Source organism: Astyanax mexicanus, chromosome 3, assembly GCF_023375975.1.
Source record: "Astyanax mexicanus isolate ESR-SI-001 chromosome 3, AstMex3_surface, whole genome shotgun sequence".
Taxonomy (NCBI): Eukaryota; Metazoa; Chordata; class Actinopteri; order Characiformes; family Acestrorhamphidae; genus Astyanax; species Astyanax mexicanus.
In genome coordinates this window covers 16,532,214-16,548,601 of record NC_064410.1, presented here as the reverse complement: position 1 = coordinate 16,548,601, position 16,388 = coordinate 16,532,214, and the positions used below count along the sequence as shown (strand labels likewise).

The 16,388-nt window shown below is 40.0% G+C and overlaps 1 protein-coding gene across 3 annotated transcripts in view; it reads left to right on the top strand.

Moving 5' to 3' along the window:
* The window catches only part of mmd (monocyte to macrophage differentiation-associated), a 67,221-nt gene that overhangs the window by 35,262 nt on the left and 15,571 nt on the right, over positions 1-16,388 (top strand). For all 3 annotated transcript variants that reach the window (XR_007438386.1, XM_022682917.2, XM_022682916.2), the window contains exons 2-4: positions 3,415-3,496; positions 7,707-7,867; positions 12,181-12,255. Coding sequence is in view for 2 of the 3 variants with exons in the window: in XM_022682917.2 (XP_022538638.2) it covers positions 3,415-3,496; positions 7,707-7,867; positions 12,181-12,255 (318 nt within the window). In the remaining variant the exon portion in view is untranslated. The remainder of the gene's footprint in view (positions 1-3,414; positions 3,497-7,706; positions 7,868-12,180; positions 12,256-16,388) is intronic.

The window sequence follows — 16,388 nt, the reverse complement described above, 5'->3', positions numbered from 1 at the left end:
ACAGGCTCAGCTACAGGCTCAGCTACAGGCTCAGCTACAGGCTCAGCCACAGGCTCAGCCACAGTCTGAGTTACAGACTGTACTCAACAACGTCAACAAATCTAATATGTTTATTATTTTGGTTTTGCTTCTTGTATATCTGTTCATAAGACTTGTGTGATTAGTGTAAAAATGAAATGAAATGTAGCACCAGCACTTTCCAGCACCACTGTAGCTGTAACAGGACTAAACAAATTAAATGAGTACAACAGTTGAAAATCCGCGCATCATTTGTTTATTTGATATTCAATTGAGAATCAAAATCAGAAAATCAACAAAACAATTCATTATTTCGTTGTTGAATATAAAACAAAAAATGGCTTATATTTTCTGTTTTTCATTTGATGATCCAAACATAAATGGGAAAATTAAAAAACACATTTGGAGCCGAACTTGATTTTTTTTATTTTTATTATTTGATCCATTTGTGTGCCCCGGAAGTGACTGCAAACGGAGCTTTTAGGTTTTGGATGGAGTTAAGGATAGAGAGTTTTATTTTGTTATGAGGAACTAAACGTGTTGCAGTGAAAGAAGATGATATGACAACTGAAAAATCACTGTTGTCACCCCATCTGCACTTAGAAAATGCTTGGTCTTGCTGTCTACACTAGAGTGTGCGTCTAAATCGTCTTCACAGGAGCCGCGTGCTAGGGCTGCACGATATATCGTTTAAGCATTGTCATCGCGATGTGCGCATGCACGATAGTCACACTGCGGGATTTGCGATGTTACCCAAGTGAGTAAAAAACAAACACGTCAACGTTCTGATTCTTGACACAAGAAACAGATAATCAGCGTTCTGGGTGAGCAGCGCCACCTGTAGATGGCTGCAGTAGATAATGATTGATAAGGAGCTCCTTTTCTTGACTTATTATTCAATTTACTTTTTACATTTATATCCAAACAGTGCTTAAAGAAATTTGAGCCATAAAAAATGAATATCTATTTTAATCTGCTGTAACACAACTTCCCTTTAAGCTACCCGTATATAACTTATATGAACAAAAAGCTTAAAGTCACGTCTGATCAAATATGTGTCGATCAGGTGGTCGAGTTCTGCAGGCAGAGAGGTAAGGTGGGGGCTTGTTCCTGACACTCAGAGAGAGAGGAGCTGACTGCTGGAGGGAAGAAGGGGCCTTTTAAAGAAGGGAGTAGAATATACAAAAACACCTTCATTACTGCAAAGTAAATTATATTCTTATAAAGTTTCCAGTCCTTTCCAAGTTTAAATCTCTATAATATCTAACCAGTGAAAGGGAGCAGTTTATAATTTTACATGGTGATTCTTTACACTTCAAGCAAAATATAGAGCTGCAAAAACACTTCATCCAAATAAATATTTCATTTTATGGATAAAAAAATAGAAAATCTGAAAAGCGCCTAATAAATTTCCTGTTTTTATTTTATTTTTTTAACCATATTTTGACCATTACATGTTCAATTAAATCATTTTAAGTGTTTTCAATTAATTTTGTAAAGGCTTCTAAGTAATATTAATTCATAAAATCTTTATCTGATTTAAATTTGAATGAAACATGTTTAAGTGAAGGGTGTTCTGTTAACTTACCAACATATACTTGTACTTATATGCAATTAAAAGGCATTGTAAGATCTAGCTGCTGTTTTATTTATTCAAATTCCTCCTCCATGGAAAAAGTGGGCTGGATTTGGGCATGAAACTCCCTGGCTGAAAAAGGGGCCCACTCTGGCCCTGGTATCAAGTAATATAATTGTATTATTTTGGATTAATTGAATATCAAACTTAGGAAAAATGTCTGTTCGGTTGTGCATAAACCAAATTTTGGAGTCCTATATATAATTTTTTTCCCTAAGTGTGTTATCCAACATCAATGACATTAATAGTATGGAATGTCTTCTTCAAGGATTTCATGGTCTGATTATTTTGGAATGAACATCATAGTTCTGGACGATAAATCGATAACGATAGTTATCGAGGAAAATATATATCGCGATAGCTATAAAAAGCCTGCTTTCGGTGTAACTTAACGTTAACTTCAGCACAAGTGATGGGTTAGTATATAAACACACAGAAAAGAAGCACTTTTTGTTTTTTTTCCCAACTCTCACTCTTTCTGTTAGAAAACCCTGAGGGCTGAATTCTCCTCTGTGTTTTTAGTTTTTAACAGATAGAGAGTCTGTTGTTCTGGATATTTTACTAAATACAGAAGATTCTATAATCTGTGTAGCTGTATTTAAATGGAGCTAAACATTGCTGTTACTGAACTGGATGAGTTTTAAATACACTTATTAAGTAATGTAAGTCTAGTCTACTGAAAGATGAAAGACTGAAAGTCTACTGTTAGTATAAATCTGTACTGCAGTAGAAGTGTATCATTTCAGAAACTTGACTTTATTTGTCCCACCTCCATTACAGGTCACTTGCTTTAAAATATTTAAATGTAGCATAATTTAAAAGCAACAAAACTTAAAGGCTATTATTTTAATAAACATTAGCTGTAAATAATCTCAAAATAACAACAAATAAAAAATAGAAAAACAGTAAAACATATCTAATACATACTTTTTATATGACCAAAATTTATTAGACTAAAACTAGACTAAAATGTGACTAAAACTAATAATATCCGATAGAGTAAAATGTAACTAAAACTATTATATATTTTACATATACATCATATCTGATCTGTAACAAAATCACCTGTCAAAATGAACACTTTGATATACTCTTGTATTTTGCTTTATATAGTTGCCTGCATTCAGGGTGGGAAATAATCCTTTGATTAAATATAATTATATTAAAAATCCAGGTGCTATTGCAATTTAAATTAAACGGACAAATAATGTAAAGGGTCTTTTTTAAGTGTATATATTTGTCCCCTTGTACTTGTTTTTAAGGGCCAAGCATGGGGGGTTCCAAACCTGTGTTGATGTATAATGACTTTTTAAAATTAATTTAAAAGCTGTCTGAGCACCTTGTACCCACCTGGCAAGATGTGAACATCCTAGTGTCTGTCCACAAGACTCTGAGCCTGCTAGTGATTTTGGCCATAACTCCCTTATTCTATCACTTGTGAGTAAAAAGAAGATGTTTTCTAAGTGCAGATGGCATGACCACTGTGAGTTTTTTTCTGTTTTAATATCATCTTCTTTCACTGACACGCGTTTAGTTCCTCTCTATCCTCAACTCCATCCAAAACATGCAAGCTAACTTGCAGTAACTTCGGATTGTTGAAGCACAGCTTTGTAAAGAAGCAGATATTAATGAGTTCTTTGCAGTGCTGGTTGGTTGAGCGTTTAGAAGTTTAGTCTGTTTTTTTATCCTCTCCTCCTTGAAAACAATTCTTTGTTTTGTGTGTGTGTGTGTGTGTGTGTGTTCATGTGTGTGTTTTCCAGGTTCATGAACAGCAGAGCTGCAGCTAACTGCCGGTACCAGCCCACATGCTATGAGCATGCAGCCAACTGCTACACTCATGCGGTAAGACACCCATTCATCATCCAGCCTGTTAACAACTCTCCTCACCCTGACCATCACATCATGACCCCAGTTTTGTGTCCCACTAAATTAGATTTGCTCATGTTCTAAAGTGCCCGTCTTTTTTTTTCAGACTATGCGATTGGTCTGTAAGTTTCCTGGACCACACAGCTTCTACTGTAAATGCTAGAAAAGTTAAACATTGTCAAAATAAATTAGTTCTCAATAGTTTTATCAGCGACTCGGGTCACGGTCTGCCTATTAGTGGGCCCCCGCACTACAGAATATATTTTTTTATTCATTTTTTTAAAATAACAAAACATGTAAATGGATAAAGTATAAAACTATGCATTTGTTGTAATAACTCTTTCATAACACTGTATTTTGTACTAAATGGGTATCTGGTTCTGAGACTTACTGAGGATAACTGTACCGGCCTTTGGATCTTTGGCAGCTGGCAGCACCATTTCCTTAGCTATTGTAAAAGCACTGGCTACAAGATATCTCACCTTTCAGAGGACATTTGGACTGCTGTGTTTTTGGAGTTGCAGTTCATCACATTTAAGGTCTTTTTATACTGCATCCAAATGTACAAAACACATCAAGTTTTAAAAACAAATTCACGTATATAATGTTGTCTTTTTTTTAATCGGAATGGTGTCGGATGTGTTAAAACCAGAGCAGTAAAAATCAGAGCAGTATTTTTGGCGATGTAACAAAACACTGAAACATTATTTAGACTTCAAGAAATCACTTCTGGGGAAAATAAATATATGTTCAGCCTTTATTTGTAGAAACAGATGTTTCAAACACTTTGTAGAAATATGTAAGAATTATGCATAAATGTCTCTACTTTGTCCTTTTACGAATTGTAAACAGTGTTTCTGTTACAAGTTCATGTAGGCCCATGTCTTTCTGAACACATTGAAGTGCACAGTGCCAGTTCTAGCTGTGAAAAAAGGCAACTTCCACTTTTTTTAGCCAACTTTCACTGCTTTGTCAACCCTGGGGTCTGAGGACTTCTCTCTGCAGATGAAAAAAGTAAGAAAAAGTTAGGCATGTAGATGTTTGATTAGTGATTGATTAGTGAAGTGCATATGAAATATTCTCATGAATTTCCTTTATGAAACTATAAATACAATTTAAGAACAAAAAGAACAAGCTAACCTCTGGCATGTGTGACTGTCTCCTATACATTCTTTGTCATTTATGTGAATAAATCAGAATCAAATTAAAATAAACTGATTTAGAGTTGTAAGAGATATTCATTATTTACAACATCTGTTACTGACTGTTCATTACAGTTGCTGTCAGTTTACTTTATTTAACCAGAGCAGAAACAGCAGAACACTATAGGCTTCCATAGTCTGGCAGTGTCAATGTGTGATGATGTAGCTACACCACAGGCAGTGACTTTTATATTGTTCATATTGGTATCAAAATTATATTATAAATCATATAACAAAGTTCCATACAACATAATTTTATGTTGAACAGATTGTTAATCATTTACAAGTCGATATTGCTTTTATTGCCTTTGTGAGGATGCTCAACCCTCTCCCTGCTTTACCCCCACCCTGCCCCCAGCACACACACACTCAAAACCTCTGGAATCAATATAGCACTGGAACTGGAACTGATATGCACTCACACACCCCATACTACACAACTGGGACATTTAAAGAACTGTATGTACTCATTCACTTCACCAGTCTTAATCTTAATACCTCTATATTTGCACTAATGTTTATAAGAGTTCTGTTTACAATGGTAATATCATTCCCTATTTATAACACCATTACAATTGCACTATTGTCTTGTGTCTCTTGTCTCACGTAAGTCTGTATCTGTGACCTTGTTTTACTGTACATTTAGTGTTTTTCATTCTTTTATTATTAATACTTTTATTTTGCTGTACTTTATTCATAACATAACATGTTTTTTTTTGGGAAGGAGTGTAATGCTATTTCACATCCAGTATATAGACAGTGATTAAAAAAAAGTTGTGAAACGGCAGTGTTAAATGAGATTCAGTTGGAAATGTGTGCTACCAATGCAGAACATTTATCTTGAGCCCTGGTTAATGCTTATAGTTTGAGGACAATTAGCCTCTAATTTCATGAGCCACTGGTGGTTTTCTGCTCATGCCTTGAGAACCCTGGTCCAGACCGTCCACGGAGATCAACTTAAGTTCTGGGAAAATGCCCTTAATAATGTAGTTTATAATTGTAACAAAACTCAAGGATTCAAGGAGATTTTATTGTCATTCGCAGCACATGTGGTACATGAGGTGGAACGAAATTGTGATCACCCAAGTACCTCTAGTTGTTGACCACTTCCACCGCAGATCCTCCAATGTGCAGGGGGAGGTGGGCATGCTGGCCTCTTCTGAAGTCCACAATCATCTTCATCTTCTTTACATTGATGCAGAGGTTGTTTTCTCTGCACCAACCCTCCAGGTGTTCCACCTCCTGCCTGTAGCTGGACTCATCTCTGTTCGTGATGCATCCTACCACTGCCGTGTCGTCCGCAAACTTCACAATATGACAGCCTGGATGGAGAGGTGAGCAGTCATATGTGAGCATTGTGAACAGGAGGGGGCTCAGCACACAGCCCTGAGGGGAGCCAGTGCTGAGGATTATGGTGGGGGAGGAGATTGTGAATCCTCACAGACTGCAGCCTATTGGTCAGGAAGTCTAGGACCCAGTTGCACAGGGAAGAGATCAGTCCAAGTGAGGAGAGTTTAGTTATCAGGGTCTGAGGAATCATTGTGTTAAAGGCTTTCCCGGGGGTTCCTGGGGGGAAAAGTGTCCCTGGATTTTCTGAGCATGTGCAGCTTTTGCCCTCTTAACTCCAACAGTCAGCTCTCTTCTAGCCCTCCTGAGTTCATCTGAGTCTCCAGATCTGAAGGCAGCATCCCTGTCTTTCAACAGAGAACTCACCTCTGCGTTCAGCCAGGGCTTCTGGTTCAGGAGCAAGGCGGCACAGTCTTGGTGGTAGTGACATCCTCCACACACTTGCTCATGTACCTGAGAACAGCAGATGTGTGTTCTTCCAGATCCAGCTCCCCCTCACACTCAGCAGCATGCCTGAATACCTGCCAGTCTGTGCAGCCGAAGCAGTCCTGCAGCACTGGGACACACAGTGATGGTCTTCTGGGTGGGTTTGGAGCGTCGCAGCAGGGGTGGTATGCAGGGACCAGCATAATGGAGATGTGGTTGGAGAGCTCGAGGTGGGGGAGGGGGAAGCCTCTGTACGCGTCCCTGATGTTGGTGTAAACACGGTCCAGCGTGTTATTAACTCACATGTTGGTAAAACCTCGGCAGCGTGTTCTTCTGTTCTACATGGTTGAAATCCCCCGCTACCATGTAGAACGCGTCCGGATGCTTGTTTTGAAGCGGGCTGATGTTGTCATAGATCTCCTTCAGCACATTGTTAGCATTAGCATCTGGTGCTATGTAAACAGCAATCACGAACACCGATGAAAACTCACGAGGCTTCTTCTGTCGCCTCGGAGCAAACCGCATACCCCCCCAACCCCCCGGGGCTTTCCCGGATTGGTGGCTGCGATCCGCTCGGACGAGCTGCCCGTCGGCGAGCTGGAAAGCTGAGTCCGGCATGGTGTGGTTCAGCCAGATTTCCGAGAGACAAATCACAGCGCAGTTCCTCATCTCCTCAGAAACACTCATCCTCAGCCGCAGCAGGTCCAGCTTGTTACCCAGAGAGTGGATGTTAGACAGTATGGAATCAGGGGTCGATTAGCCTTTAGCCTAGCTAGCACACTGGCGCTCTTCCCCCTCTTTTCATCATCATCATCATCATTTTATTCACACATATATGTTTAAGTAATTAAACAATTTTTAACATTTACATCATGTAAAAAGCGACATGCTAGGAAGCTCAGGAGCTTTTGAGTGGGGCCCAAGCACTGTCCTTAATCCTTAAAAGTTCGGTTCTGCTATAACTTTAGTTATGAAGCTCAGAACCGATGTAAAAACAGCTCAAAACAGGGTGTTCATTAGGAGCGTGAGAAGCCGCTGCACTACTGTGCACCGCAATTTTAATAAAAGTAATGGAAGGGAGAAAGAGTACTGTCAAAACGTCTCACACTCTACTCAGACTATGTGGAGGTGTTCAGTAATCCGTAATACACTTGCTTTGTTTTTATTACTGTAATATATGTGTGTGTGTGTGTGTGTGTGTGTACTTGTAGCTCCTGATTGTGCCTGCGATCGTGGGTATGGCTCTGCTTCATCGGCTGTCAGATGACCGCTGGGAGCGAATCACGGCGTGGGTTTACGGCATGGGTCTCTGTGCACTTTTCCTCATCTCCACTGCCTTCCACATCATCACCTGGAAAAAGAGCCACATGAGGTCAGAACTGAAGCAGCCCCTGAGGGGAGCTGAAGACACTGGGAAAGGAGATTGTACAGTGCCTTGCAAAAGTATTCGGCCCCCTTGAACTTTTGCCACATTCTGAGGCTTCAAACAAAAATATATGAAAGTTTTTTTTTGTGAATCAACAACAAGTGGGACACAATCGTCAAGTGGAACGAAATTTTTTGGATATGTTAATTAATTGTGTTAATATTTTGTAGCGCCACCTTTTGCTGCTATTACAGCTGCAAGTCGCTTGGGCTATGTCAGTTTTTATATATTTTTCCATTCTTGCAAAACAGCTCAAGCTCAGTGAGGTTGGATGGAAAGCATTTTTGAACAGCAGTTTTCAGCTATTTCCACAGATTCTCGTGGAAAAGCCTTGTGACTTGGCCATTTTAACACCTGGATATGTTTATTTGTGAACCATTCCATTGTAGATTTTGCTTTATGTTTTCATTGTCTTGTTGCAAGATAAATCTCCGTCCCGATCTCAGGTCTTTTGCAGACTCCAACATGTTTTCTTCCAGAATGGTTCTGTATTCGGCTCCATCCGTCTTCACATCAGTTTTAACCATCTTCCCTGTCCCTGCTGAAGAAAAGAAGGCCCAAAGCATGATGCTTCCACCACTGTGTTTGACAGTGGGGATGGCATGTTCCGTGTAATGAGCATTACACGGAACACGCCATGTGTTGTATGTATGTAGCTAAATTGTTCAACATTATCTCATCTGATCAGAGCACCATCTTCTACATGCTTGCTGTACAAACAGCACTTCTTATGTCTTTCTTTCAACAGTGGTGTTCTTTTGGCCACTCTTCCATAAAGGACAGATTTGTTGAGGGTACTTATAGTTGTCCTATCGGACACAACAAATTATGGGGGAGTAAAAAGACGGACAACAGAGGCAAGATGATTGAAGACCTTATAAATGCAAGAAGTTTATGTCTTTTAAAAACAATGGTGACAATACTTATTTGCACCCCGAACATGGTACTTACTCTGCTATAGACCTCACAATCTGTTCACCTCTTCCTTGACACGACTTGGCAAGTTTGGGATGATCAATGTGGAAGTGACCACTACCCACTAAAGATCAGTTTTGCATCCGAAACAAGCCAACTAAAACCTTCAAAGTGGCAACTCAAAAGGGCCGATTGGCATGCCTTTCGTACTTCCTGTGAAGCACAATACAAGATTTTTAACCTAAATGACAAACCTCCAATTGAATGGTTCACAAATACCCTCATAGACATAGCTGAACAAACAATACCCGAATCAAAAACCAAAAATATGCAACATTATAATCCATGGTTTAATGAAGACTGCAAAGCTGCAAAACTCGGACAATCATGAACCCTACAACAGCCTCTTCTTATTGGAAGAACTACAACTTGCCATTGGTGCAGTAAACGATACAGCTGTAGGACCAGACCAAATACACTATCAGTTCCTAAAACACCTTTCAAATAGCACTTACCAAACACTGCTAAATATAATCAATGAAATTTGGACAACGAGCAATATACCAACCAGTTGGAAGGAAGCAACTATTATCCCTATTCCAAAGCCAGGAAAGGATCACACAGATCCAAATAACTACCGACCTAGAGCACTTACGAGCTGCCTATGTAAGACCATGGAAAGGATGATAAATCAACGACTTGTGTGGGTGCTGGAACAACACGGTTTACTCAGCAGTTTTCAAAATGGTTTCAGACGTGGCCGAAGTACGATAGATCATCTAGTAAGAATTGAAGCATTCATCAGAAATAGATTTCTAAATAGACAGCACACCATAGCAGTGTTTTTTGACCTTGAAAAGGCATATGACACCACATGGAAACAAGGCATCCTGGTTGATATGAAGAAAATGGGCCTCAGAGGACGACTGCCCATGTTTATTGCAAACTTCCTGACTGACAGATGTTTCAAAGTTAAAATAAATGACACATACTCTGAAACTCGTACTCAGGAAATGGGTGTACCACAAGGTAGCATATTATCTGTAACCTTGTTCAACATCAAAATCAATCAAGTAACTGAAGTACTGGACACTGACTTCATGTGCTCACTTTATGTTGATGATTTATGTATATGCTACAAAGGAAAATACATGCCAGATATCGAACGAAAACTTCAACTTGCCATAAACAACATACTGCGATACATGCAACCATTTCTTCACCCAGATCCCGTCTTGTATCTGGACGGAGTAGCCATTAAACTGGAGAAAGAGACAAAGTTTCTGGGGATATTCCTAGATCAAAAACTCTCCTTTAAACAACACATCCAGTACTTAAAAAAACAAATGCCATAAAACATTGAATATAATAAGAGTGCTAGCCAATACTAAATGGGGAGCAAACTTCCACCTGCTCCAGCACCTTTACAAAGCTCTTATACAGTCCAGACTGGACTATGGCAGCATTATATACGGTGCAACCAGAACATCATACCTACGCCCTATAAACACAATTCAACATCAAGGACTGAGAATGGCTTTAGGTGCATACAGAACATCTCCCGTAGACAGCTTATATGTGGAAGCAAATGAACCACCACTTCGTCTAAGACGACAAACAATGGCACTGAAATATGCTGTTAAACTCTATGGGAATAGATCGAACCCAGCCAACCAAGCTACGTTCAGGAATCACTTCGAAAATAAATATGAGGTCAGACCAACGCAGATCCGACCTCTAGGACTTTGAATCAAATCGGACCTGGAAGCCCTGGAGCTTCCCATGGATTCAATGAATGAGACTTGTCAGCTCATAGCCCCCTGGGAGTATACAACACCAAAAATACTATTGAAACTGGCAGAAAAACAAAACAAAACACCCACCCGAATGACTACTACCAGTTGTTCCTTGAAACCAGAGGATGTTACCCACATCATATGACAGTCTACACAGACAGATCCAAAACTGAAACAAAAGTCATATCAGCAGTCACATCCGCAAACTACCAGCACAGTATACAGCTACCAAACTTAAGTTCCATATTCTCCGCAGAAGGATATGCACTATTATTAGCCTTGGAATACATCCAAACAAGCAACCAGAAAAAAAATATTATTTTTACAGACTCCAAATCCTGCCTTAAAGCCTTGGAACATGCTGACACAGTCCATCCCAATGTTACTGAAATACTGAAAAAGGACAAAGTACTACGAGATCAAGAATTTGACATAGTCTACTGCTGGATCCCAAGCCATATTGGAATCCCAGGAAATGAACTAGTGGATCGAATTGCCAGAACATCCACTGCAGACAGAATCAGCACACGACCCATTCCACACAGAGACAGCTATCCAAAAATCTTCACATACTTCAAAAACAAATTGCAGAATGAATGGGACAGTAAAACATTTAACAAACTGTAAGAAATAGAGGACAAAGTCGGACGAACATACACTAGAATGGACAGTCGTCTACACCAAACCATCCTTACAAAATGTAGAATCGGACACTCCAAGTTGACGCACCAACATCTACTAACTATAGAAGATGCTCCAACCTGTCATCTTTGTAAAGACAGACTTACTGTAAAACACATTTTAATGGACTGCAAACCAGACTGAGGTTTTTTTAATGAAAGTGAAATGCCAAATGTGCTTAAAACTGCAGCACCTGGAAAAATTATACTTTTTTTATATATATATATACATATATATATATATATATATATATATGTATATATATATATTATTTTTTTAATGACACAGTTTGAATTGACTTTTACTGCCGTAAAAATGACCCTAGTGTGTCGGCACGGCATTTAAACCTACTCAATCAAACACATAGTTGTCCTGTCGACAGATTCTTCCACCTCATTTGTAGATCTCTGCAGTTCATCCAGAGTGATCATGGGCCATTTTTTAGTTTTTTATTTCTAAAACAAAAGTTTTAAATTTGTTACACTTCATGAGTGTGCCCAAATTGTTGATTCTTCACAAAAAATTACAATTTCTTATTTTTATGTTTGAAGCCTGAATTGTGGCAAAAGGTTGAATAGTTCAAGGGGGCCAAATACTTTTGCATGGCACTGTATTGGTGTGTGAGGGGTGGGTGTGTGTGTGAGGGGTGGGTGTGTGTGTGAGGGGTGGGTGTGTGTGTGAGGGGTGGGTGTGTGTGTGTGAGGGGTGGGTGTGTGTGTGTGAGGGGTGGGTGTGTGTGTGTGAGGGGTGGGTGTGTGTGTGTGAGGGGTGGGTGTGTGTGTGAGGGGTGGGTGTGTGTGTGAGGGGTGGGTTTGTGTGAAATATATATTTTTGAAAATAACTGGTGTTTTGTTCTCCTGCCTGCAGAACCGTGGAGCACTGCTTTCACATGTGTGACCGTGTAGTCATCTACTTCTTTATTGCTGCCTCCTACACACCATGGTGAGTTCTAAACGAATCCGAAATCTCATAGTTACACAATCAGAGCACCGTGTATCACTTAGGGAGAATTGTAAAGGTGTAGAACTGTTAGGAATAGACAACATGAATCAAGAGAACAGAACTGCCTGAGTACTGATTGTTAGAAAATTTAAGCTCCATAAGAAAGAAGTAAAAGCTTCAGTTCAAGTTCTGCAAGGAAGTGAAATGCACAACACTCTAATCATAACCAATCACCCTAGGTCTTTATAAGAACTCCTGTTACATCATTTCCTGCTTGAAGGCTCTGTTTTAAGTGCTGTGTGTGTATGTATGCATGTATGTATGCTGTATACGGTATATCACTGTATTTTTATTTTGCATGACTGGTCTTTAAAGGTACATTCTGTAGGAACTGAGAGTGAGTGTGTAAAATGGCTACAGCAGTCAAATTTCAAAACATCACAGAGAGTAGTCTGCTCCGCCCACCCCTCCCTAGACGCAAAGCATATTTGGATTGCCAAATTCAGCATGCTGAATTTACACAAAAAAACTAGTAGGAAAAGCGGAAAACGTAAAGTACGAGCGAAAGGAGAGGAGAAATACAGCAATTCTAAACTCTTATAAACCCGAGTTATATTGACTGTATGGTACACATGAGAGAGCGGACTGCGTGGGCGCCGCTGTGTTCCCGACCGCGCGGGCGCCGCGCCTGAGATACAGCTACACCTTGCCAGCCATGTCTCTCAGGTACTCTCTGCCTTTTTTATAGCAGCTGCACACAGATCACTGATACGAATGCTAACTCCAGTCCCTAGTAAGCACATCTAGTGCTGGTGATAAATTAACGTTACCTGACTAAATTAGCTATAACCAGTTAGCTTACCTGTTCAGGAGCAAAGTAGCAGCTCTGGTGTGATCTTGTGTCTTTTTAAGCTCCACGTCTCCAACTTTCAAACTCACTGCCAATATTCAGTCTTGTTATATTCCTTCTTTAGTCACTGAGCTTTCTTAAGACATGTTGAGGCTTTTTAAGCTGTGTAGCAGCTGAGGTTTTACAGAACCAGCCCTGCTAGCTCTTTTACTGTGCTGTGCTCGCTGTACTTGCTGGCAACCTTGGGGGTGGAGTTAGTGTCGGAGGAAGAAGCAGCAGGAGGAGACAGAGGACAAAACAAACACAAAATCCGGGATGGCGTGAACACGTAAAATAGGAACGTACTGCTGAAGCCCTGCTGACAAGAGCTGCCAGTGCTTTCACTCAACATGTTTCCCTAATATCTGATGATACATCCTGATAATTTTGTCATTTAATACTGAAATGTTGTTACATATTTATCCTTTACTATAGGTTTTTCACTTACTGTAGTGGCTTGCCAAAGTGAAAAGTGCAGAGGGCAAATGTATTCAGCCCCCTCTAAGCCAATACTTTGTGGAACCACCTTTCACTGCAATTACAGCTGCAAGTTTTTTAGGGTATGTCTCAACCAGCTTTGCAAATCAGAATTTTTTTGCCCATTCCTTGTTGCAAAATAGCTCAAGCTCAGTCAGATTAGATGGAGAGCGTTTGTGAACAGCAGTTTTTAGATCTTTGCCCAAGTTTTGACTGGGCCATTCTAACACATGAATATGTTTTGTTTTAAACCATTTCGTTGTAGCCCTGGCTGTTTCGGTCGTTGTCCTGCTGGAAGGTAAACCTCTGCCCCAGTTTCAAGTCTTTTGCAGACTCAGACAGAAATGACGTGACGTGCCAAATCTGTACTTTGAAAAACGGGACATTTAAGACATTCTGCGCATCCACAATGAAAGAGCAGTGGTAAGCAGTTGGAGCATTTCTCACTGAGGAGATCATGCAACAAAAAACTCAATAAGCTCTACAGGTTTCACTAATTTTCACCAAAATTATCAGATTTAGTTTATCCTGCCACGTGGGGTGTTTTCTGTCCTTATTTCACGGCTAGCTCCAGCGCTGTGAAAATAAGTAATTCTGCAGACCACGAGGCGCTGACCCCCACAGAATCCGGCTCCCCTTCGCGAGCAGAAACGGCACAACACCACCCGCTGTTAAACTGCTGTAGTGGAAACAGCACTTATAAATAAATTAACAAACATGAAAATGAGGGTATTCTATCTGTGATTTCATTTTCATTTCATTTTGTTTTTTTCTTTTAATTACCATTTTTATTAGTTTCAGTTAAGGAGAACTTTCAGTTTTCGTTATTCCGTTCGTTCGTAACAATAATACTTGGTTACTTAGCTGTATGGTGATTATCATGCCATAGCTTTATATAAAAAAAAATAGTATTAAAAAACAGATGACTACATCACATACTATTTCCTGGATATAGTGATGTGATGGGAACTCTCGGGTCAGGTCCGGGCAGAGAAATAAAAGTCAAAGTATCCTGCTGTTTAAAAGAATGGAAAATTTAGAACAATAATAATATAGTTCTGCATGCTAGAGTTTAGATTGTCTGCCCGAATCTAACCGCGAGCCTGACTGACCCGGTCTGTGACTGACGTAGAACTATGTTCAATGTAACAAATCACACTGTTGTCTGCATATAAATCGTGTGCGTTTTCCTACAGGACAAACGACTCAAACATGCAGATGAGCTCTTCGCACCCAATTAAAAAATCACACACTGTCTGTCTGGCATAAAGTAGTTAGATACAGCTATTAAATGAATAAATCAACATTCATTAAAAAGGCCAGTGAGAAGTTCTGTATGCTAAATAACAAAGCTACAACCAATAAGCTAATAACAACATAATAAAATAACTAATAAAAACAGAAAAATAGATATAAAATAAAATAACCAACTAAACTAAAATGTAACAAATTCTAAAAGATCAAAACAAAATCGTAAACAAAAATAAAGTAATATTTTAAAAAAAATGCAAATATCCTAAAGGAAATTAACTGTGTCTGGGCGACGAAACCAAACAAAGAAATAACAAAAAAAACAAAGAAAAGAACAAAAACAACAATTTGAGAGCCACTAAAGTTGTACTAATCTCAAAGCAGTAGCTTAACAGACACAATATAAAGCTTTGCCAGCGCAATGAGACGCAAGACCTATAGAACAGAAGGAGCAGCTGCAGATGGATGGAGCTGTGCTGGTTAGATTAGTAGGTTCTGGGGTTTATTAGCAGATGGATGGAGCTGTGCTGGTTAGATTCCAGCGCCGCTCGAGTTGCAGCCAGTTACATCTACTGAGCAGTTTTTCTCTTGTTTTTCTCTCTTTTTATAGAACTCTTAAATTTTAAGTACTTTCTAAACTGTCCACTTACCATGGGCATTAAACTGGTCAAACTTGTGCTTTTCTTTGCTTTGTTTTTCTGGCATACAGCTGTTAGCCTTTAGCATAACAAGGCTACCTCCAGGGGAGCAGCTCGAGATCCTCCTTGAGCTAAAGAGGAGGCGGTGCGGCTCTCGTGCAGATGGTGAACGCAGCGCGAGAAGGAAACGCTACAAAACCATTCTTCCTTCTGTCATCATGGGGAATGTGAGATCAATAAGATGGATGAGTTGGCGGCTCTGACCTGACACCAGAGGGAATTCCGTGAGTTTAGCGTTATGCTGTTTACAGAGATGTGGCTAACAGCGCTAGCTCCGGACATGCTCGTCTCTCTGGATGGATTTCACCTTATACGAGCGGACAGGTCAATGGAGAGCAGTGAGAGGAAAGAAGGTGGACTGGCAGTGTATGTGAATGATAGGTGGTGTAATTCTGGGCACATCACTATTAAAAAGCAAAAATGCTGCAAGGATATTGAACTGTTAGCCGTTAGCATGAGACCCTGCTATCTCCCATGGGAATTCACGCATGCTGTCGTGATAGCTGCTTACATGCCCCTGTCTGCTAACGCTGAAGCTGCCTGTGATGTCCTGCACTCAGCTGTGAGCAGGATTCTGACCCAACACCCACAGGCCCTCCTTGTGATCTCAGGAGATTTTAACCACTGTTCTCCATCCTCAACCCTGTCTACCCTGACCCAGTACGTTACCTAATAAAACACTGGACCTGTTCTATGCCAATACAGAGGAGGCATATAACCCCTATATATCATCCCTCCCCCCTCTAGGAAGATCAGATCACAACCTGGTTCATCTCCTGCCTGTGTACAAACCAATCGTACACAGAGAACAAGCCGTC